Here is a 24,020-nt window from a genome sequence, read left to right on the forward strand (position 1 = left end):
TTTTAAATAGATTATTTTTGTAACATTATAAATGTCTATACTGTCACTTTTGATCAATTTAATGCATCCCTGATGAATAAATGTATTCATTTATTTCCTTAAAAAAAAAAATCTTGCTGACTCACTTTTCAATGGCAAAAGCTTTCAGTTTCAGAGAAATCTGGTTCTTTTGGACTTTCTTTTCACCAAAGAAGCTTGAAAAAAAGTTTTACAACTGTTTTTAACATTGATAATAATCATAAATGTTTATTGAGCAGCAAACCATCATATCAGAATGATTTCTAAAGGATTATGTGACACTGAAGACAGGAGTAGTAATGCTGAAACCCACAGGGATAAATGACATATCTAAAAATATTCAAATAGAAATCATTTTAAAATGTCACAATATAACTTGTGTGTGTGTGTGTGTGTGTGTGTGTGTGTGTGTGTGTGTGTGTTTTTAATCAAGTCAATTCAGCCTCGGTGAGCAGAAGAGACTTCTTAAAACATTAAAAATCTTACCGATGATCAAAAACTGGAATTGGCATTGTATACTGGCTACTCTGACTATAACGTTAGACTGTTGCGTCCGTTATTTATTAAACTACTAGCATATTCAAAAGTTTTAAATACATAAATACTTAGTCTAATATGATAAATTACAGTTAAATTTTAAGGAATTTCACGCTTTCGTAAGTTATGGTTATATCACATGATTGTTTCGCAATCGACGCAATGCGTCATTGCGTACTGAACGTCACCGGAACTGTAGACGGCGGCGCGCGGCGGTTGTGGACAGTACTTTGAACAACACAAACGTCCACTGCAGCACATTTGACAAGAAAACCGTCGTTTTACGACATTAAATCATCTGTATTAAGGACATAATGAAGTGCGTCTTGCCAACGGTCTGTATTCAAGTTGTTATGAAATAAATCGTGATAAAAGTACGTTAACTGATACAACTAGCCTAAAAGGCTCGAATGGTGTAATGTAAACAAATGTAAATAATGTATTTAATCACATACAAATCAACGCTCTTTTAAATGGACAAACTTGATGTAGCTTCGTGCGTTTCACCCACAATATAAAGATTCAAATGATGTTTACTAATCCATAAACATGGATTCATATAACAACTGATGTGACAGATCATGTGTGTGATTGGCTCATCATGGACGACTCGGATCAGGACTTCACCGACCTCTGCTCTCGTCTCCTTAAAAGAGTGAGGAGGAAAGGAGCAGGAGCATCTGGAGATGAGAAAAGATCAGCAGTTAAGGATGAGGGCCCATCCTCCCCGTCTTCTAGAAGAAATCCCCCTAAGAGGAGGAAGAAGACTAAAGATGCTGCTAAGACTGAAATAAAGAGTAACATCAACAGGTCTCAGCAGGCTGTAGTATCCGGCGATGCTCCCCAGCCCGTCCCTGATGGGTCTGGCACAGGGAAGGTCAAAGATGCCGTGATCCGCAGAATGCAGCAGTTTAAGAGAGACAGTCCAGAGAGACTCCTACATACAGAGACCAATCAACCATCAAACACAGAGTCTGAGGAACACTGTCCCACCACTGCTGGGATCCAGCACACAGGTATAGAGCAGGGGTTTTCAATCTTTACAGACCCTGGAGTCACCCACCCAAGCCTTTCAATTCATTTTCATAAGCACATGAACTTACTTTGACAATCATAGTATGATGTGTAGATGATTAGGTTAAAAGTTAATTTAACTGGATAATTTCTGTATGTTTTACAGACCTCAGTATTCAATTTCCATTTAGTATTTTTGGTTTGCTTGGGCTGGTGTGTAATTTTGGAAACATTACTATTTTTTTGTTGTTATGTGAAATCTCTTATGCTTATTAAACCTTGATTTATTTCATCAAAAGTACAGAAAAAATGTACTTTTGTTGTGTGTGTACAAATGTTGTGAAATTAATATTATTACAATTTGATGTAATGGTTTTCTTTTTTAATATATTAAAAAATTTAAATTATTCCTGTGATCAAAGCTTAAATTTCAGCATCATTACTCCAGTCTTCAGTGTCACATGATCCTTCAGAAATCATTCTAATATTATTTATTATTGATGCTGAAAACTGTTGTGCTGCTTTTTATTTTCAGGATTCTTTGGTGAATAAAACCCCCCCCAGCATTTATTCAAAATATAAATCTTTATTATCACTATCTATATATATATATATATATCCTTGCTGAATAAAAATAGCTGAATTTCTTTCAAAACCCCAAACTTTTGAACGGTAGTGTATATTGTTACAAAAGATTTCTATTTTTAATAAATTCTTTTTTTCATCAAACAATCCTGAAAAATTTCACGTTATAAAAAAAGCAGCACAACTGTTTTCATTATTGATAATAAATCAGCATATTCATGATTTCTGAAGGATCATGTGACACTGAAGGATGCTGAAAATTCAGCTTTGCTTCACAGAAATAAATTATATTTTAAAGAATATTAAAATAGAAAACCATTACTTTAAATTGTAATAATATTATTTTATAATACTACAGGTTTTTTTCTTCTCTATTTTTGGTCAAATAAAAATGCAGGCTTGATGAGCATAAGGTACTCTTAAAAATCATTAAAAATAGTAACGTTAACATTTAAAAATTAAATCATAAGTCCATAACAATTACATACTTCTACTGGACAATTGTGGTATGTGGTGCAAAACAACATAATTGCTACATTTCAACCAAAATTGACACAATTCGTAAAACATTGTCTATCAGAATTTTTTTATGGCTTTTGCATAATCAATGAGTTGTCAAAAGTGTTTGTTCCTGTTGTCCTGCAGAAGATGTGAGTGGAGACGAAGCCCTGGCTCTTCAGCTTCAGCAGGAGATGGATCGCGAGGCTCGGGCTGCTGGGAGCGTGGAAGAGGCAGGGTTGTTCTTCTGCCAGCTCTGTCAGAAAGATCTGTCCAGCATGAGTCCACCGCTACGCACTCAGCACATCAACAGGTGCATTACCACCTCATCATACACTAGATTATTTAACATCATTCATATCTGTTGCACAAATAATGTGGGGTGAGTTTCACATTTGGCTTTTGGCTCTTTCTCCTGCTCTGCAGATGTCTGGATGTCAGTGAGAGCAGCGCTCCATCTGCATCCCATCATTCCCAGCCTAGACCACGGGTCCCAGAGTGTCCAATTTGCGGAAAGAGTTTTAAATCAGAAAAAAGCCGGTCTGTTCACCTAAAGCGTTGCTCAACTGATATGGGTGTGAAGCCTAATGATCTCCTTGAAGCTCTGAGGAGACAAGCTACTGAGACAGTGAGCCACACCACCGACCAGCCGTAAGTCTGCTGCTGTCCACTTCTTGACTTTATAACACATTCAACTTTTTTTTCCTTTATTGTGGGATTTTATTTTTTTAAACAAATCTCTCAGAAGGGGATAGCATGGACACCCTGACTGGTCTGCGGCTATGCAGCCCCATACGCTACAAACCGCGATGCGCTGTGTATTCTGACACCTTTCTATCAGAACCAGCACTAACTCATTGAGCAATTTGAGCTCCAGCCGCTCGTCTGTTTGATTGGACCACACGGGCCAGCCTTCACTCCCATGTGTATCAATGAACCTTGGCCGCCTATGACCCTGTAGCCGGTTCACCACTGTTCCTTCCTTGGACCACTTTTGATAGATATGCTCCCACAGCTCTCGGCCTAGCCCTGCTTCACACCACAATAATAAAAATTGTCCCCAGTAGATCTTCATATTGTATTAAATGTTCTGTGTTCTTCAGCCGACAAGTAGGTGGCGCAACAAGGAGGGATGGTGTGCCAGTGAAAAAGAAAACCAGGAGGAAAGCCCAGAAGTTGGACGAGGACACCATGATGGCGCTGGCTCTGTCCCGCTCTCTAATAGAGCAGGAAATGGAGAAGGAGCGAGAGATAGTAAAAGAAAGAGAGATACTGGCTCAGCTCTCCAGCCCTCCAGCAACAGCAGCTCCTGCCTTACAGTGGAGACCCGGTGCAGGTAAACTCACTTTTTTCAGTTAAACGTATGCAATAAAATTGCTGGTAATTATTACACATAGAATTTCATTCCTGTTCTCTTTCAGGTAAGGGCCGTGGAAAGAGAAGGAAGGGAGCATCTCCTGTCCACCCACCACTACTCCTCATCCAGGACCCTCAGACAGCACTGGACCGTCTACAGGAGCGGGTTTCATCTCTTCTGCTCCGTTCCAGACCCCCCTCTCCACCAACACCCACCTTATCTCCCTCCGCACTTCCTCTCCATCCTCACGCCCCCCTCTGGGACAAAAGTGCTCTTCACAGAGGAGGACCAGACTCAGTTTCAGAGTTTTACACATCAGAACTAAGAAACTTCATACAGCCATGGGTTGCACCAGAGGTGAGAGATTTATTGGACTTTAGTTCACTTTAGACATTTACTGTACACTTTTTTAGTTTGCATTATTCCAAAGAAAAATATTGTTCATAAAAAATAACTATATATATATATATATATATATATATATATATATATATATATATATATATATATATATATATATATATATATATATATATATATATATATTTATATATTTATTATTATTATTATTATTCTCAATGTAATAATTATAAAAATGCATTTTTATAAACATGAATCAACATTTATATAGTTGTTCGAATTCATTTCAGTACAATAAATGTATATAACTATCATTTACAAATATAGCTTTACATTTAAAAGTATAATTTGGTGACCGCTATTAATTAATATTATTAATAATTAATATTTATATCAACGACGTGTGTGTGTATGTAAATATATATATATATATATATATATATATATATATATATATATATATATATATATATTTACTAATAATAATTTGTTTCAGAACAATACATTTATATAATTATAGTTTACATTAATAGCTTTAATTTAGTATATAAGTATAACTCTGTGAGAGCTATTTATTAATTACTAATATTAATAGTGTGTGTGTGTTAGAATTAGTTTTAGTACTATAAATGTGTATCATTATAATTTACAATAGCTTTAAATTTAAAAGTATAACTCGGTGAGAGCTATTTATTAATATCAACATTATATATATACACACAATTTACTTTAAATTCCCTTTGTCTAATTGTGCACAGTTCCTCAGCGTGCAGTGTCAAAAAAATGGCTCATGAAAAGATTCTATAAATATTTTAATGCATTTCCTAAACATGCAAACTGTAACAATTTAAATTTATTAACATTTACAAACATGAACTAACATTACTACATTATGAAATGTAGTACAAATCATTAGTTAGGAATTTAGAAACTAATTTATTGTTAGAAATTTCACAAAAACGTTTTACAGGCCCCAACAGTAAGGATTTTTTATACTGGTCTGATGTTACATTCCTTGCCAACATTTACAGTTTTCATTCAAATCCCAATGGATCAAATCACATTCTACTATTATTATATTGTTATATATTATTTCTCACTGAATATTGTGTTTAATAAGTTGCAGATGCTGTTTCATAAAGTTTCTTTATATTACTTCTTCAGAGGGAAAAAGTCAAGCCTCTTGAAGTAACTCCAGTCAAGAAACCTCCAGCTGTGATCACAGAGGCTGATTTGGTCCAGGAAAAGCCTTTGGATCAGAGCCCAGCACAGCGCAGGACTACCTGTCCTCTCACTCCCTGCTCTTCGGGTACACCAGGCACCCAGGCTCTGCAGGACCTGATGGAGCTAGCAGAGGAAGGCATGACCCTTACCCAGTATGGATACACAAAGTACACGGCTGCAGGGGACAACTCAGGTAATACTGGGACTGTGTCACAAAAACATAAACTGTTTATTACACTTGGCTCACACTATCCCCTGTTCTTTAGATAAAGACGGTGTCATGAATGAACTTCCCTCAAGTGGGTTTGTAAAAGAGACAAATGACGATAAGACACCCAAAACAGCCTCAGTAAGAATTTCCCTCAATTTCCTCTTCCTATTATTGTACTCTTATCGTGATTGGCTCTGGAGTGCTTTTCTCTGTTTGTTTTTCAGGCGTGCGTTTCAAAGCTATCATCAGATCTGAGCAGTATGATCAACAACCCTCAACTCAGTGATGTGCAGTTACAGGTGGACAGTGGAGACGTCTTCTTCGCGCACTCGTTTATGCTGTACACACGATGCCCCCTGCTGGCCAACATGGTTGGTGCATCTCTACACTAACGCCACAAATATTAACCATAAAAAAGTGCAGATGAATAACCAAGCTGTTACCATGTGTTTGTAGGTTCATGACTCAGGCTTTGGTGTTCAGGAGGAGGGTATGCCTGTTGCTCAGAGGGTGTTGTTGGGCGATGTGCTTGGGGAGGCAGTACTGGCCCTCCTGCAGTATCTTTACACAGCCCACTGTCCTCTGACACATACACTGCTACCACACGTACAGGAGCTTGCTGATAGGTCAGTATGACAACTGTATATTACAATTATTTCTGTATAAAAAATAATAATTTAGGCAACAGTGTATTGTGGATAGTAAATCTCTGTGGTGTTTTAGGTTTGGTTTGGCTGAGCTGCAACAGCAGTGTGAGGAATATTCTGGAAGCGCAGAGGAAAACCCAAGAGGAGAATCTAAAATGTTTCCAGCACTTGAGCCTCATCTCGGGGATCAAGAAGACCAGAACTTGGCAGAAAGCAACTTCCTGGAGCTGCTCCAGTCAATGTGGCAGCATGGGGACAGCGAAGAAGAGGATGATTTGAAAGAGACTGGTGGAGAGGAAAGAAACATGGAAGAGGAGGGAGAGAGAGGAGATGGAGAGAACGAGGACCAGGTGGATGAGGAAGAGCTTGACGAGATCTATGAGTTTGCAGCGACGCAAAGGAAGATGGAGACGATGTTGGAGACCGCGACTGAGGAAGAGGAGGGAGATGCAAACGCATCTCTTGAAAATGATAAGGAGGATGAAGTGATAGAGAAAAATGAGACCGAATCCCTCTTAGAGAAGTCTGCCAGCAGTTGCCATAGTAACATACAAGGCGTGGATGGGACAGAGGCTGCCATGGTAACAAGTCCAACTAAAACACTTAAAGAGCCCAGCCCGGAGATTGAGAGAGTTAGATTGATTCCAGAATTTAATGCCAGCACAAATGAAAACAAAGACCCAGATGCCAGTCTAGACAAGTGTTATGACCGTTTATTCTCCCAGTCTATTGGCGAATACATAGAGCCATCCCAGACGCCAGCATCCTGCTCTCAGCAACAACATTACAAGCCACCACACACACTTCAGCGAAACAAACCTGCCCCGTTTCGCCCTTCATGTTTCAGTGAGGTGATTGACTTGTCTATAAGCCCTCCGCTAAGCTCAGGTATGTCAGGTGAGACTTCCTTTCCCATGCCTGGTGTATCTCCTGTTCCACATAAGGATGAAGATACAGCAGGTGAAGGTAAGTCTCTCCTAGGAAAAGACAATTCAAGCTGCCTGGGAAAAGAACACCCTCATTCCTCTCCAAATTCACACAGCAAAGAGGTTGAGCTCATTGTTCTCTCAGATGATTCTGGTGAGGAAATGGATGTTGACAAAGCAGCTACCACTAAATATGCTTTGTGCCCTCAGTCTCCTTTCAAATCTCCATCAGAACCTCCTCAGATGTACTCAAGCTATGCTTGCAAAGTTAAACTCGCAGAAAACAGTGTTAAAGATTCAGGATCCCAAGGCCCTGACAGAAAACAGGTAAATGCTTCCAAGCAGGTGACAATTGATACAGAAGCAAAGTCTGACCAATCAGAGCATTGTAGTCCTGTGGATGGAAATGAAAGTGTGTTTGATGGCTCTGCTGAGGTTTCCTGGCTGATTCCAGCCACTCCGGTACCATCCACACGCTCTAGCTCTGCCCAGACCTGCATTAGCATGCGCCGAACCCAACTCTTCCCAAAATCTTGCTCTGAATCATCCACTTCTTCCTCTTCCTCAGTCTCAGACGGTTTGAAACCTGTTAGCTTAGCTTCTTCAAGCAGCAACTGCCTTAAAGAGAAGCCTGTGCCCTTGTTTAAATCAGATCAGAGTCTCTCTAAAGAGTGTCCTAGCACTGATGCAGATCGCTCTCCAGTTTACAAGAGACCACTTCAACATCTAAGACTGTCTCAGGTCCCTTCTGATGGCTCCCACAATGGCACTATCAAAGGACGTCCAACCCAGGGTGTTCCACAGCCCTCAAGTAGCACTCCTCTCCATTCAGACTCTTCTTTACAACGCCACATCCCGTTTGGCTCACCTGTGGTTGGTGCCCGTGAAGGGAAAGTTGGCCTAGTGTCGCTACACCTGAGTTCACCTTCCCCTAGTAAAACACCTGAGAAGAAGCAGAGTAGCTCTCTTCAGCATGGATGCTCCAGTCCGTCCCAGAAGTCTCTCGGTTACATACTTCCCGAAAGATCAAGAGAGAGTGAGAACGATGGGATGAAAAAAATGGAATTAGGAGAAGAACTTCCAAATCAAAGTGTTGAAGAAGTGGTGGATATTGCGGGAAACTCATCCTTTGACAAGGATGAGCCTTGGAGACGAGTGAGAGATGAACATCCAAATGAAAGTGTTGAAGAAGTGGTGGATATTGCGGGAAACTCATTCTGTGACATGGATGAGCCTTGGAGACAAGTTGGAGAAGAGCATCCAAATCAAAGTTTTGAAAAAGTAGTGGATATTGCGGGAAATTCACTCTGTGACAAGGATGAGTTTGGAAGAAGAGTGGGAGACGAGCATGCAAATCAAAGTGTTGAAGTGGTGGACATTGCAGGAAACTCGTTCTGTGACATGGATGAGCCTCCTATAGCGTTTGATGACTCCTGGGGCTTGGATGGAGGGGTTGCAAGCCAGAAGCCCCACTTTAGTCTAAGACTTGACAGCAGTGAAGGTACAGTCAGTCCACCAGGTCTCGAGAGTAAGGGACAAACGACAAGCCTACGTGCCACGTCTCCTGGAGCTTGTAACAAAACTCCTGATCCAAGTCCAGGTCCGTTTAATCACAGCCTACCTGACCCTGACATGTGGGATGATTGGGAAGAGGGACAAGACGCGCCACTTCCTCTTTCTCAGAGACTGGCAGCTCCCTCTGCCAAGAGGGTTGCCGAACTAAGGACTCCAGGTAAAACATCTTATCCTCCTTTTTATTGTGTTTATTATGTTTCCCTGGATCAATTTTTTTTAATTCTGCATTGTTCTGCAAGATTATTTTTTTTAATATATTTTAACTTACCGCACAGTTGCTTGCAGAAAGAGGAATAAAGAACCGCTGGTACCCATCACTCCCATGCCAGGTTTCTCCGATATGGAGACACCTGAGCTCAAAAACAGACTCAATAGGTGAGCAGAAAAATAATATTTAGACACGATCACTCTTAAAAATGTATTCATGTTATGAAATCAAATATTAAACCAAGGGGGAAACATTATGTTGCAACTTTTTATGTTCAGAACAAACTTTTTTATCTAACTTTAACTTTAATGGTCCCAGGACCAAGTGCAAGTATGAAGCCAGTTTTAATTCATCTGTTCATCACAGAAGCTATTTTTATCCAAGTACTTTGTCTTAATTTTGAAGTGTTTATTATTTTATAATGTATATAACAAACTCTATGTGCCATTTCTTAATTGACAGTGTTATGAAACCAGTTTAGACCAAAAACATTTTTTCAAGTATTATAATATTTAAAATCCAAAAATGAGAATCAAATGCAGATGTTTTGCAACTTTTCCCTCACAAAGCCAAAGCAAAACGCTCAAAAACACAGTTGCATAATGTTGTTTTTGTCTAGGTTTGGTGTGCGTCCGCTGCCCAAGAAACAGATGGTTCTGAAGCTGAAAGAGATCCATCAGTACACCCACCAGCTGCAGAGCTCTGAGTCTGAGGAGGAGACCTCTGGACCCCGACGCCCCCCGAATGCCTCCAACTCCCAGTCTGCGCCGCTCTCCTTTAAGCAACCTTCAGCGCCCCCTGCTGTCTCCCCAATGAAACTGCCACCAAGTGAAGATGATGAGGTTTTATCAGCCTCTCAAAACTCTAACACGTCCTCCACTGCGGAGTCTGAGAGGTACAGCTCCTTTACGGCTATATAACAGGGACGGATTATGAAGCGGTCGCGCCCTGGGCATGGGCCATGTCTGGGCCCCGCCTCTGGTCTAGCATGTGCGTTAATCAGGGTTTCTGCAGGTCTTTTAAAAAAAAGTCTTAATCCACAATTTAGATTTTTTTTTGTTAAATTTTATGAACTCATTGGCAGATATTTGTTGTTCTTTTAGTCATAAAATCACTAACAAAATTTCCAAGAGATTTCTTATCTCAAACGTTGAAGGGTTAGTTCACCCAAGAATGAAATTTATGTCATTAATGACTCACCCTAATGTCGTTCCACAATCCTCAAACAATGATTCAAACGGTCATGAATCAGCGTATCGATTCTTGATTCAAATCGCCAATGTCACATGATTTCAGCAGTTTGACACGCAATATAAATCATGAATCAATACACTGATTCATGACCGTTTGAATCTTTGTTTGAGGATTGAAAACAAACACGGAAGAGAAGACAATGTTGAATAAAGTCGTAGTTTTTGTTATTTTTGGACCAAAATGTATTTTTGATGCTTCAAGAGATTCAAATGAACTAACTGATGTCCCATATGGACTACTTTGATGATGCTTTTATTCCCTTTCTGGAAATGGACAGTATAGTGTGCATACACTTTCATTGAAGGAACAGAAAAGCTCTCGGACTAAATATAAAAGGGACAGTATACTGTGCCAACGTTTTCAATGGACAGACAAAGTTCTTAGCCTGACAAGCCAGACCCTCATCAAGATGTTTGGTCTGGAAACTCACCATAGACAGGGCTCAAATCGAGGGGCGGGATAAACGGTTGTCTTTCAAACTCCCTCTGCACAAGATAGGATAGCGCTACACCAACCAGAGCAACGAAGGTGAAGCAGAGCTCGTTGATAGATTAAACATTCGCCGTATCCGGTCAGCTAAACTCCGAACACATCTTCCCTTTTTAAGAATGACTTCAGTGCCGTTCTTTGTTCTTTTCTCAGAGAAAAGCTTAACTCCAAGTCTTCCAGAGTCGCGGTCAAAGCTGATTCGAAAGACCGCCGTTCACCAGTTTCTGTGTTTACTAGAAGCACGCAAACGCAACTCTGCCGTCGTCATTATGGCCCCGCCCACCGACTCTATACACGATGTGATTGGCCTGGCAAGATTTTGGCGATTACAGCTCAGAAGGGTATTGAGAGTTGCTAGACGACACTCACGGGCAGATTAGATTTGCTGTCGCATGGGTGCGTCTAGATTTCTAGAAAGCTCTCGGACTAAATCTAAAAAATCCGAAGATGAACAGAGGTCTTACGGGTGTGGAACGACATTAGGGTGAGGAGTTAATTATATACATTTCATTTTTGGGTGAACTAAGACTTTAAGCTTCTTTTTTTTTTGTAAAAAATGAGTAAAAAGGTTATGGAGATCTGTTGGAAATTGTATTTTGTAACGTTGAGGTGTTGCTAATACAAATGTGCTTCCTAGATAGACATTTACATTTAGAGAACATATTGACATGTTATGTTCCCTTCAATGTATTCCTTACGTTTTCTTTAAAAGGTCTTAAATTTACCTTCATTAAACCTGCAGAAACCCTCGTTAATCCATCCCTGCTGTATACACAACACTACAAAGAAACGTTGTTCAACCCTTTTCTCTCATCCAGGTCAAACCCAGAGCTGTGTGTGTCCGAAGACGAAGACTCGGACGGCGAGGGCATCACAGCGTCTCAGGCTGTTGTGCGCGAGAAGGACAAACTCCTCGCAGTTCGGCGGTTCATCCTATCCGACCCAAAACTGTACGGCCGAGTGCTGCAGTACCAGCCTCTCTCCCTGGCGGAGCTGCGGTCCAGCTTGAAAGCAGCGGGCATCAGGTTAGGCGCTGCTAAACTGCTAGACTTCCTGGACTCCCAGTGCATCACTTTCAGCACGGCCAAACAAGGCCAGAAAGCTTCTTCCCGCAGGAAGCGAGGTGGGAAAACGAAAACTAGTGGCCGTGTAGCTGGAAGAGGGAGGACAAAAGCAGCTAAGCCCAGTGGAGGAGTTGCATGAGGGATGAAATAAAATAATGCGGTAAAACTACATACTTTTCAGAATAATTTGTTGAATGACAATAATGTTCATCTTTTCAGAAAACAGTAGTTGATAAACGTATCTAACGCACACTCGGGTTCCAGTGCAAGGACGTTTTTTTTGTATATTTTTTTCATCATCTTTATATTGATGTGTTTGTTTTTTTTGTACAATATTTGACTTGAAAATATTATTTTAAATGAATTTAATTTAATGTCTGAATAATGTAATTAAAATACATTTCTTAATGTGTCTTATGTTTTATACAGTAATTGGTTCAATTCAGCTGTTGTAATTCAATTTTACCCAGCCGTTTTACAGAACTAAACTGTTCCTCTCAAACAAAAGTCACGAAAATTAAATCTGAGGGTCATATTTGAACAAATTTTGCATTGAGACAATATTTTCACGTCAAACAAGCATTTAACTGCACTCATCCAATTGACATTAGCCTGTAATTTAAAGGGATTTTTTATTTTTTTGAAATACGTATGTAACGTGTGCAGAAATTAAGATTTTCATTATAGTATCACAATCCCCCCCACCCACCCCCCCATCCACACACACACACACACTTAAGAAACTATTTAAAAAAAAATACAAATTAAAAGAAATAAAAATTATATAAATATGACCCATAAATAATTCATCCCATGATTTCAGATTGCAACCAACAGTGAACAAAAAGACAGAACAAAGACGTCTTGTAATTTTTTTACTTTTTTTGTTCGTTTTATAATATCACTTTTTTTGCAAAGATCTGCAGAGAAAAACAGACATCTCACATTCTAACAAAGAAAGACAAGCAGAAGAAAAATCTCTGATCATCTTCCGTGTACGCGCGAGAGAAATCTGGGTCCGGCTGGGCAAACAGTTCCACAGGAAGGGCTGAATTCATACCGCGTGTGACTCTCTCACATCATCACCTGAGCTCCTCCTGCACTGCCTCAGTCAGGACCGCTCAGCCATGTCTCCTCATGCCCCATCATGCTCCGGTCATGACAGGTTGACAATGTTGGCCAGGAAACGCTGGGCCCACCACTCCTCGAGGTCAATAGGCACAAAATCTGTCAAAAGAGTTTAGGTAAGTTCTTTGAGATTGCGCTATTTATTAAACAATAACACACAAAATATACACTTTTTCTTTCATAGTGTGGAACCAACATGAACATTCTTCAAAATATATCCTTTTAATTTCCTGAAAGGAATGAACTATGGGTGAGTAAATGGCAGAATTGTTATTTTTACTTGAATAATGTGAATATGTAAATTCTAGTAACATTGAAGGCCTTCACAAGTGGCTGATTCGAGAGAACAAGTCAGCAAAGTAGAGACTATCTGAAGAAAATAAATACGTCATAGACTGACTCTTCATGCCGGGATTGGGGCTTCTCTCCGCGTACTGCACTGGGCCTTTCCCGTTCTCCGGCTGGGATCCCTCTCCGAGCTTCTGCTCCACCTCCTGCCAAGCTGCAATTAAAAACATATTGTATCAGCAAATATGTAAACATAGCATAAATTCTATCATGTATAATGGGGGCCTTTATGTGTGTATGTGTGTGTGTGTGTGTGTGTATGTGTATATATATATATATATATATATATATATATATATATATATATATATATATATATATATATATATATATATATATATATATATATATACACACACACACATATACACACCCATCAGGTGAAGTGAATAACACTGATTATCTCTTCATCACAGCACCTGTTAGTGGGTGAGATATATTAGGCAGCAAGTGAACATTTTGTCCTCAAAGTTGATGTGTTAGAAACAGGAAAAATGGCCAAGTGTAAGGATTTGAGCAAGTTTGACAAGGGCCAAATTGTGATGGCTAGACGACTGGATCAGAGCATCTCCAAAACTGCAGCTGTTGTGGGGTGTTCCCAGTCTACAGTGGTCAGTTTCTATCAAAAGTGGTCCAAGGAAGGAACAGTGGTGAACCGGCCACAGGGTCATGGGCGGCCAAGGTTCATTGATACACATGGGAGTGAAGGCTGGCCCGTGTGGTCCAATCAAACAGACGAGCTGCTGGAGCTCAAATTGCTCAATGAGTTAGTGCTGGTTCTGATAGAAAGGTGTCAGAATACACAGCGCATCGCAGTTTGTTGCGTATGGGGCTGCAAAATCGCAGACCAGTCAGGGTGCCCATGCTGACCCCTGTCCACAGCCGAAAGCACCAACAGTGAGCGTCAGAACTGATTTAACAGCCAGTTTATTTTTGTCTAAATCTGAATGGCTTTTAAAATTCAGCAAACAAAAGTACAGGGACACTGTAAACAGCCTATTTAGAAACATGTTTCACAGTAGTTCTGAAAACAGTGCCATGTATTCCACCAAGAGCAATTTAAAGCTAGAAAAACATGCTCTTCTCATTGGGAACTTGGTAGAAAAATAGGTGGACACATTTAAAAAATTCGGATCACTTCCTTTACACTCCCTAAACCGGTTGTGGGATTTTACTAGATTATACAACTCTTTTCTATTGACTGTAAAGCAGTTTTAAAAAGTATTTAGCCTCATTTGACTAGCCTGTCACTGTAAAAAAAAAAAAGAGCATAAACCTGCGCTTGAGGGGCTGTTGCATAAGCCTGTGGAGGTGGAGTCTGGCCTGCAGACAAAAACCCTCCTCCTGAAGATAACAACTGCCCTTCTTCACACAAACTCTGCTGAACTAACCTCTCAAAGTGCAATCCTAGTGGTTCAGAATTGTTGCAATAGCTCAAACATCTAATATGCACCATTAAGGCCGCAAAAGTGTAACTTCCAGTAATCGCAGAGCCTTGAATCCAGTTGGTCTCCAAAGTTCATTAAGGTCTTCCTAGGCTAATACAACCCAACCTTGGCCCTCCTCAAGGTCTTAAACATCAAGGTTACCAAAATACAGCTGTTCTGGAAAACTAGCTCACCCTCATAAACAAATCGAACATTCTCCTCGTGTGCTGGGGTGAATCCTTCAGCAGTGTTGGCGGCTTTTGGAGAGGTGGATCTGTGGTACCGCTTTCCGTTCAGCCGGTGAAATACAATCTTCGGCGTTGGTGAACTACACAGACAAAGGGAAATCCCATTGATTTAATATGGGTTTTAATGTTGAAAATTACATATATAAAATTTAAATCCTTGAAATTTTACATTCAGACCCCATTCATAATATATTATGTTCAGTTTTTTTCATTTCTCATTCCTTTCATTTATATATATAAGAATTAACATGACCTTGAATGGGGTCCTTCAACTAATTAAACGTGTCAATGGAATTGACAACTTAAATTCAGGATTCATGAGTGACAAAATGTATTAGCTATGCTTTTAGAAAACATGAATGATTGTCATTTACTAAAATAGACATTTGTAAAATTACTCCTGAGGTATTTATTAACACTTGTGCTTTTATCTTTAATTTATAAAAGTTGTAATTTATTAAACCATGCTTAAGACAGTCACACCATAGTGCAATTTCACAATTCAAAAATCGAAAAGTTTATATAAACAGGTCCGTGTAAGATGAAGAAATGTTTAACCATTTACTGCATTTTAAATGACAATACAAATTATATTCGTTTTTATCTTGTGTAAACAGTGAAAATGCCATGTCACGTCAACAACCCTTTTACATTCTTCAACATATTCATACGTGTTTGTAACGACTCGAGAGTTAGAAAACGAATAAGAATTTTAGGGGTGAACTGTTCCTTTAAGGCCAAATACTTCTTCCTTACACAATGTCGTTTCTATAGTGACGGTTACACGTTATGAAACCTGGTTGCCAGTGGATTATATAAACATAAAATAATCTCGACATGAATTGTTTGTTTATAAATTGAACGGTCACAAACGCGAATGTGTGTCGTAAAACATGCCGTGACACTTTAGCCTCGGAAAGCGGCAGCACGCGGAGCTCCACAACGTCCTTGTGGGAATATAAGGGGGGTGTGACAAGCATGTGTTCGCATTATAATAACTCCAAAAGGTTAGTTATTAAACCTACAGAAATGAAGACGAATAGACTCGCGACGGAATCTTGAGACAAACACGCCGTCACTCCGCGCGCACGCGCTGCATTTGCAAGGTCACACGGTGTTAGAAAAAACAAGCGAATTTGGCAAACGCATAAAAAAGGACGTCCCGGTTTATAAATGAGGCCAGCTTGTACTTTTAAATGTGTTAAACTTATAACCAATGCATTTTTAAATCACTTTAAGTTTCTCCTCAGCGACTAAACTCGCGTGAAGAGAGCATCGCGAGCTCATGGCATATAAATGTTACTCACTCCGATGCAAGCCAGTGGCTTTGCTTCTGTTTCAGGTCGTTCGCTTTGCTCTCAATCTGTTGCGTGGGGCCTGCAAGAAATAATATCTGTTAATACGATTCTAGAAGATTAAAGGGTCATTCGTGGGTTATTCTCAGCATAATAGCGTTCAATTACCGATCAGTGACGGCGATTGCGCTTATATTATAGAATGCATGCCGTTCAGAGCCGTACCTGTCCTCCGTTGTGTAACAAGTTTGCTGGGACCTCTGGTTATTGTGTACATCATGTGAGAGACGGTTTCTGAAGAACCCCTGCGGCACGATGGATCCACGCGAGGTCTACGGATCGGTCAGTGCGAATGTCACGATTAAATGCACGCCAGAAAGCGTCACGCGATCCCCCTTCAGGACGGAGCTCTCCTGGCGCAGCCACCTTGGAAATAAGCAGCGTCGATCCTGCTCGCAAATCTGTCGTTCAGTCGCCAACATATGCGACCGGACTTAAAGCGCCGTGTATTTACTCGCAGCCACAGCAGGCGTAAGGTCAGTCAAGGTTAAGAGCGTTTACCCTAATTACGCGTCGGGTTAACTCGAGGAACGCGGTGTGTGTCTGCGGGGGGGAACTTTCTGAGGTCTGGACTGGTTCAGTCTGGACTCTACTATAAAAATTTCGGACGTTCAGATCGCTAACCTTCCTCCGTGACGTCATGGCACGCCCCCGCGACGTACAAGCGGGGTCACCCTTCACCTACTCACCTTGTGGACACGGCTGTGTGTGTGCAGCCTAAACACGGGTTGCATCATGCCGACGAACGTTCAACTGATAGCCGCGTTTAAAAAAACGACTAACTTCAGGCTGCGCACATGTGCGCTGCAATGAGGTGCTACACACACCACGTGTGTAACATGCAAGCAACCGACTGCTCTTGTGTAAAATCTAAACAGGAGTATTCGTGACGTCAAAAATCGATTAAACGGTACATAATAACGCGCGTATTAATAGCGGTTTGCACAAATGTACGCAGCTGTGATGCGCTTCACGCAGCATGATATTACTCGATACCATAGACTGTAAAAAAAAAAAAAAAATAGCTTGATACACATTAACAGTCCTCTGAACCTTGCGGTGTTTGGGTACTTAACTAAACCATAATCTGCGATACAGGTACTAAAGTTACACCTTTCACTCATTAAACACTTTTATATAAGACACACGTGACCCTGGACCACAAAACCAGTCAGCCACACGGGTATATTAGTGGCAATAGCTAACAATACATTGTCAACATTATCAAATTTCTTTTATGCCAAAAATCAATAGGATATTAGTAAGGAGCATGTTCCATGAAGATATCACTACCGTAAATACATTAAAAATGTATTATTAGTAGTAATATGCATTTCTAAGGTCTTAATTTGGACAACTTTAAAGGCGATATTCTCAATATTTCGATTTTTTTGCACCCTCAGATTTTCAAATAGTTGTATCTCAGCCAAATATTGTCCTATCCTATCAAACCATACATCAATGGGAATCTTATTTATTCAAAAATCGGTTTTGTGGTCTAGCCAGGGTCACATAGCAACAAGGTTCAATTGTTCTATTGTACAACAGTCCTTAAAAAGTAAAGTCTGTTTCAAAATGCCTGTTTAATTACAAATTTATTCATTTTATTGTATTATGCACCAGAAAAATTGAGAAACATGCCACTTTCAAGTAATCCTGATTTAGTAGTTATGTGTCCAACATTAGGTTAGCATTTGATAGCTGCCAGAGAACTGACCTCAGATTAAGACCATCGTTATTGCTATATAATAAATCTATTAACCCCCATAAGTAAGATATAACCACAGACATGTTATTTTAAAAGTATCCTGCTCATTAGCTATTGATACCAAACTTCCAAACATGAAACAACCAATATACACAACTAATGTCATACATTAGACTGAATATTCTGTAGCGCAGCCATTTTTTCAATGCTGTTTTCACAAATAAAGTTGCCGTAAAAGAAAGGCAGTCTTACTAAATTAATCTCCTTCACTTTCCTCCAAAAAATGCCTTCTTCAATAAATGGCATTAAAATGGGAATTGTATCAAATTAATGATGTAATAATAACTATACAAGATAGTCATAATTTGGCTCACCTGAGTGGGTGTGTACAGTACAATCGAACACATTTACATCTCCCATATTGTAAATTTCACACAATGAAAGCACTTAGTTACCCTGTAAATTGAAGTCTATAGCATGCTGCCAAAATCAAAGCAATTCAATACAGATTCATATTGTTATATTTTGAGTAAAGGACAACAGAGTAGTTTGAACTATAAAAGGCCTAGTCTAATGATTGTACAAGTGGCGCTTCAGTAGTGAGGCTCACAGTCTTCTACGAGACTGTCGGTGATGTAGGTGATCTTCAGGAGTTGCTGGCAGTACTGCTTCTCTACAGCCGTGTTCACCGTCCAGCTCACCACCTCCACACCGCGGGCGGCCCAGTATTGCACGTAGTCCCTGATGAAAGAACACAATGACCATCTCAAAGCGCAATACAAACTCCCACACTGTAGATGGCGCTGTAGTTTGGACACATTTTGAACGTTTCATCAGATTTATACATTAAGTGAGATGTAAATATGTGTTTGATTGTACTGTACACGGCATCTTCTGTCGAGACGCGGGAATTAATTCGGCTCGCTACTCTCACAGAGCATTATGGGCATTCTCTAGCCGCTGAGTGTAAAGCGCTTTGGGTGTAAAGTATGAAAGTGCTATATAAATGCCTCATTCATTTTTGGTGGAACATTTGTAGAAATTATCATTCTTTCTAAATGTGATGTAAACTGTGAAACAGACGCGAATAAGTATGTGTCCTCTTTCTTGGATGAAATAATGATAAATACCTCTTTATTTGTGTGTGACTAATGTGCAGTCTTGACAGAAATTCATTAATTATGATAAATATTACTTCATATTGTAAAACTGGTAAATCATTAATGCTAGGGTTTTAAATCTTTAGGTAAACAACAAACGGCCGCTTTTATAATGTTTGTTTTGCAATCTCGCTAGTTTCCAGTGATTTCTTCGATTCGTTTTCTGATAAAACTCATTTGTCGGTGAAATGATGTGTTTGTGTGACGTTGTTCTAGAGAGGCCTGTTACGGGAGGGTTTTAGTGAAGCTCTTCGGGGCTTTTGGCCCGTCGATGGAAACGTAGTGTGGTTTTAGGCTCGGCGCTACAGGTCTGAGGCTATTAGCCCTGCCCGTTGAAAGCCCTGGCTCGCACTGGCCCGACAGTGAAAAAGAGGCTAATGATCTAAGCTTTTATTGGTCAAAAATGGCCATCCATTGAAGTATTCAAGAGCATGTTCACATATGTACATGTGTGTTTGCAAAAAGGCCTCGAACCTGTGCATGTGTGGATGCACTCGCCCTACCGCACACACATTTATGTACACAAACTATTTTGAGTATTACAGGCTCTTTTTCACAGATGAACTTTATCCTCAGATCAATGAGGCCTATGATCAGTCAGTTTCAAAATATTAACACAAATAATGCCCTAATTGAAAGAGAACAAGCTGACAAAAAGATTGAATCCAATATTTGGTGATAACATAGCATAACAAGACGAGAGATAGGTGTTTTTTTTTTTTAAAGGGACATTCATTTTTAACCGGGAACATCAAAGGTGTTTTCAACACAGAATCTCTCAGCACCAATAAGATAAAAATCAATTTATTTTTTTCAAAACACGAATGTATAATAAAAGTCAAGCAGTCCATGTCTCCCTAACCATAAGTATAAGCAATAATATGAACCCTGACAGCACTAAAAACCACTGAAGGTCCCAGCAGTAGCATTTAAGAGATGATTAAAATAATAAAAGTGTTAGGGTTGTGTAGCAGTGGTCAGGGATAGTGGTCAGTGCTTTAGTCTGTATTGAACCACACAGTAGTCAGTGGTTACATACAGTGGTTGCTTTACTGAGACTAATGTGCAGGATTTATTTTAAGACCTGTGGTAGGTGTGTTAAAGATCTTACGGTAATGTAATGCACATTATGATATGGTGTTACAATAATTGTGTAAAAATGGCACTGAAATAACCAGTTTGGAAGTGAGATAATGACTCACGGCGAGATGAAGTTCTTCTGCACCAGGAAGGCAGATACCCCGCACAGGTTCCACAGCAGGTGATGATGAGCCCAGTCGAGGAGCACGTCCAACACCTGCATCCAGTGTTGTTTCCACGCGGATGAGAACCGCGGCGTCCCGTCGCCCAAACGACTCAGACTCCACGGTCGATGGGTCAATGCGGTCACCACATTAGGATCCGCCTGCCGCATCTGGAAAAGAGGTGATCTCAGTCTAAAAATGTTCCAAGAGGAAATTCAAGTCCCATTAAATGCAAATAAACTGAATTATGTTACCCTATAGATAACTTTGGGCTCAAATGAGCAGACGATACTTGTGTTGTAAAGCACTGGATACTTCCGAAATAATTCTTTCAGTGCTGCAGCTGCCTATGGACAACAAATAACATACATGAAAACATGCAGGAATCATTAAATCAAATATAGCTGCAAGCAACGATTATGGGGGCCAAGCACAAAGAAGACGATAAGATATGCCAACATGGCTGGGAGTCTCAGACCAACTGCAAGAATTAGCTATTAAAGGCATTTTAAGATGTTTCAAGGCAAAATGGCTGAAAATCATATACAGTCAATAATAATACGATTTAGTTGTTTATCACTTTCAACCAATAAATGGCGCAGTTAAAAAATGTATGTGGTGTGGTCAAAGTGAAGTGACAATGACATGAAAAGCTTGGGGTCAATATGCAAAGTGCATTCAGTCTCAAGGCATCATGCCTCAAATTTGTTGCTGAGGTATACGAAAACGGTTTTGTCTATCGACACCAAATCCATAACTTTTTGTCGGGACAGTCTGAAGATGATACGATTCAATTTTGGAGAAAATCGGATGAATGTTCTAGGAGGAGTTCGAAAAAGTATGTTTTGAAATAAAATAAAAATGGCGGACAGGAAGTTCGCCCAAATATGGCAAAATTGGTTTCTATATTCTCGGCATGACCCATTGAATATATTAAGACAAGTTTCATTACAATAGGCTAATTTAATCAAAAGTTTTTAGCATTTTTGGAAATTGAGTTATAACTTTTGACCACAAGGTGGTGCTGCCCCCGAAACCTTTTTGAGTCCCTTCAAAGCACGGTGCCGAAGACACACTGAGTTTTGTAATGATACACCAATGTGTTCGCAAAATGTTGCATTTTTTGACAAAATGGCTGATACCCAAAATGTCCAATATGGGAATATTCAGTATTGTTACACCAAATCTAAAGAGACCGGTTTTGCGGTTTTGTGATTTTTGTCCAAAGCGTTCTGAAGATACGAGCAAAAATTAAAATAAAAAAAATCTCCTGACCACTAGGTGGCACTGCGCCGAAACAATGCCAGTAGCCTCAGGTCATGGTTTTCATAAAACATACCAAGTTTGGTCAGAATACAAAGCGTTGCGGAGATATAGCTTCACGTTCATTTTGGCGGGCAAAATTCGTTATTCGAGAACGGTTTGACCAATCATCTTGAATACCATTTTGTCAGAATGCTTTGAAGATGATCTGCTTCAATTTTCATGAAAATCAGAGCAATGGCCTAGGAGGAGTTTGAAAATGTACAATTAAATATTGCAGGAGCATTTTCATAATGGAAAATGACATTATAGCATTCAAAACCTTTGGTGCTTGACCCCTGATAAGCAATTGCTAAGTAAGAGCTCTGGGGATCAAGACAGAAATGGTCACACCAATAACGGACTCACGCAGAGCGATGTAAGTTGCGAAAGTACCTCATCTGGATGGCCTTTGACGTCAAAGTAGATGGTCAACTGCCGCTTGATGCATTCCTCTACAGCCTCCTGCAGTGTTGGAACCCTCTCACCTCGGAAACGGTCACTGCTCGGCAACCAACAAAAACATACCACCTGCTGTCTTCAACTTGCTTATTCATACTCTATGTTTGAGAGAAGTCTGTCGTTCTTCCCATCTAACCTGAATCTGTGTTTGGCGGCTGCATCCAGTTTGCGCAGTTCAAAGAAGAGCAGCTTGCTCAGTGGTCCCGAGCCATTCGTGGTTCGGTCCACGGTGTCGTCGTGCATCAGTATGGGAACCCCATCCGCCGTGAACTCCAGGTCCAGCTCTACGCCCGTGGCTCCGTTCTCACTTGCCTTTCAGTTACAAATTAGAGTCATTGAAAGAGGAAGAAACCAGTGCTTAGATCTGTAGATTAAGGGAAAACCAAAGTTAACACAATACTTTCGCAGTGTAATGCAAGAAATGGGCTTCTGAGGTTGAGCATGTGATATTGATCACATGTGCATAGTATGTATTAAATGACATGAAAGCAGAGATTTGTAGAAGTCAAAGTGCATTAAAAGTGTTCAAATACTGACAATTGATTAACCCCGCCCCTTATCCATTCATTTGGCACAAATATTTTTGCCTATCCCTTTAAATTGATTCATTAAAAAGCATTTACTAGAATCGATTCTTTAAAAGATCCGACTCGAAAATTATTCGTTCTGGTTTTCATGACGTGTTTTCTTGCCTAGCTTTGCCTGTAAAATATCATTATGTACAGCTTTGAAAATAAGCGTGCAGTGGCTTTAAATGAATACTGCCACGCGAGGATAAGCATTATAAGAATCTACTAAAAGCATTAAACAGAAACCAATCAGCACGATGTGCTTACCGTCCGTATAGAAGCTATTGTGTTCTCGGGAGCGTCGTGTCCTCCGCCGCGGTGAGCCACTGCTGACACGCCGCTCGACGACGCTCTAGACCCGGGCCGCAGCACCTGTCTGGCCCGGCTGGAGGGCACCTGCGGGAACCGAAACATCACCAGAAAGAGGTAGAGAGAGGCCGTGAGCACCGTGGGCCAGACGGCGCTTCTGGTTCCCACCAGAACCACGACGAAGACGGCAGAGAACAGTGTGAGCCCATCTCCCAACTGAAGCATGATGCGGAAACGAACCTAACGTTACAAAACAAGCGCAATTTCTGCAACTAAATCAATCGGTCATCAATGAACGCAGGACTCTCGCTCGATCGATAAGCGTCGTTGCTTTCAGATGAAATCCGCCTTGCGAGTGCCATCAAAAATGTCGACACTGGAGTGTTCAGTTTTGAATCATCATGCTTGCATTAATCAACCGTCATGAAAATGTATTTGCTGACATCACTAATAACGTTACATTGCGATACTGCAGCTCGAGTGAACCGAATGACCTTCTTACATCATCACAATAAAGAGCATCTGCTGATTTTAAAGACATACAAAACTACACTCCGTGTAACATGTTTTAGGTATAAAGAACACAGGATATCTAATATAATAACTATCTGTGAGAGGCTGTGGTAGACACTTCCTGCATTAGAAAATGATAATTTGACTAAGACATAAAAGCCCCTTTGAGTAAATTATTTTTGGTTGATGAGTATAATTTTTGCAAAATTATAAATAAAGTGACAACATCAAGACAACTGTTTATGTCATTATTTGTATGTGTATTTTATTTGTATTTATT

At 40.1% G+C, this 24,020-nt stretch overlaps 3 protein-coding genes across 4 annotated transcripts; 1 reads left to right on the forward strand and 2 right to left on the reverse strand.

Annotated features, from left to right (window-relative positions):
* The first annotated feature begins 746 nt into the window (after positions 1-746).
* slx4 (SLX4 structure-specific endonuclease subunit homolog (S. cerevisiae)) lies at positions 747-12,379 on the forward strand. The gene is made up of 13 exons (XM_067416159.1): positions 747-1,571; positions 2,800-2,965; positions 3,079-3,303; positions 3,756-3,988; positions 4,074-4,366; positions 5,534-5,786; positions 5,860-5,942; positions 6,029-6,175; positions 6,261-6,430; positions 6,528-9,109; positions 9,228-9,327; positions 9,780-10,055; positions 11,722-12,379. Exons 1-13 carry the CDS (start codon positions 1,157-1,159, stop codon positions 12,104-12,106), a joined length of 5,328 nt encoding a protein of 1,775 aa, XP_067272260.1. The 5' UTR covers positions 747-1,156; the 3' UTR covers positions 12,107-12,379.
* Positions 12,380-12,829: 450 nt separating this feature from the next.
* mcrip2 (MAPK regulated corepressor interacting protein 2) lies at positions 12,830-17,107 on the reverse strand. The gene is made up of 5 exons (XM_067416160.1): positions 16,639-17,107; positions 16,426-16,495; positions 15,065-15,198; positions 13,496-13,597; positions 12,830-13,194 (listed from the first exon to the last, which is right to left on the reverse strand). Exons 1-5 carry the CDS (start codon positions 16,691-16,693, stop codon positions 13,124-13,126), a joined length of 432 nt encoding a protein of 143 aa, XP_067272261.1. The 5' UTR covers positions 16,694-17,107; the 3' UTR covers positions 12,830-13,123.
* Positions 17,108-18,055: 948 nt separating this feature from the next.
* On the reverse strand, positions 18,056-23,915 carry gde1 (glycerophosphodiester phosphodiesterase 1). 2 transcript variants are annotated; one of them, XM_067416161.1, is made up of 6 exons: positions 23,186-23,915; positions 22,486-22,661; positions 22,284-22,389; positions 20,840-20,932; positions 20,544-20,755; positions 18,056-18,922 (listed from the first exon to the last, which is right to left on the reverse strand). In XM_067416161.1, the coding sequence occupies exons 1-6, from the start codon at positions 23,450-23,452 to the stop codon at positions 18,775-18,777; spliced, it is 1,002 nt and encodes a 333-aa protein (XP_067272262.1). In that variant the 5' UTR covers positions 23,453-23,915; the 3' UTR covers positions 18,056-18,774. The 2 variants fall into 2 exon arrangements, with proteins under 2 accessions (XP_067272262.1, XP_067272263.1); XM_067416162.1 differs by having other exon boundaries at positions 22,486-22,713; positions 23,186-23,322.
* Between the last annotated feature and the right edge of the window lie 105 nt (positions 23,916-24,020).

This window comes from Pseudorasbora parva, chromosome 14, assembly GCF_024679245.1.
Source record: "Pseudorasbora parva isolate DD20220531a chromosome 14, ASM2467924v1, whole genome shotgun sequence".
Lineage (NCBI taxonomy): Eukaryota > Metazoa > Chordata > Actinopteri > Cypriniformes > Gobionidae > Pseudorasbora > Pseudorasbora parva.

Coding starts and splice junctions, on each gene's coding strand:
- slx4 (XM_067416159.1), top strand. CDS start 1,157: ATGGACGACTCGGATCAGGACTTCACCGACCTCTGCTCTCGTCTCCTT. Junction 4,367..5,533: donor AGCCATGGGTTGCACCAGAG/GTGAGAGATTTA, acceptor TTACTTCTTCAG/AGGGAAAAAGTCAAGCCTCT. Junction 5,943..6,028: donor AGACACCCAAAACAGCCTCA/GTAAGAATTTCC, acceptor TTTGTTTTTCAG/GCGTGCGTTTCAAAGCTATC.
- mcrip2 (XM_067416160.1), bottom strand. CDS start 16,693: ATGATGTACACAATAACCAGAGGTCCCAGCAAACTTGTTACACAACGG. Junction 15,199..16,425: donor AGCCACTGGCTTGCATCGGA/GTGAGTAACATT, acceptor TTGTCTGTGTAG/TTCACCAACGCCGAAGATTG. Junction 13,195..13,495: donor CCCCAATCCCGGCATGAAGA/GTCAGTCTATGA, acceptor CTCTTTTGACAG/ATTTTGTGCCTATTGACCTC.
- gde1 (XM_067416161.1), bottom strand. CDS start 23,452: ATGCTTCAGTTGGGAGATGGGCTCACACTGTTCTCTGCCGTCTTCGTC. Junction 22,390..22,485: donor GCCGCCAAACACAGATTCAG/GTTAGATGGGAA, acceptor GTTGCCGAGCAG/TGACCGTTTCCGAGGTGAGA. Junction 20,756..20,839: donor AGCCCAAAGTTATCTATAGG/GTAACATAATTC, acceptor CCTCTTTTCCAG/ATGCGGCAGGCGGATCCTAA.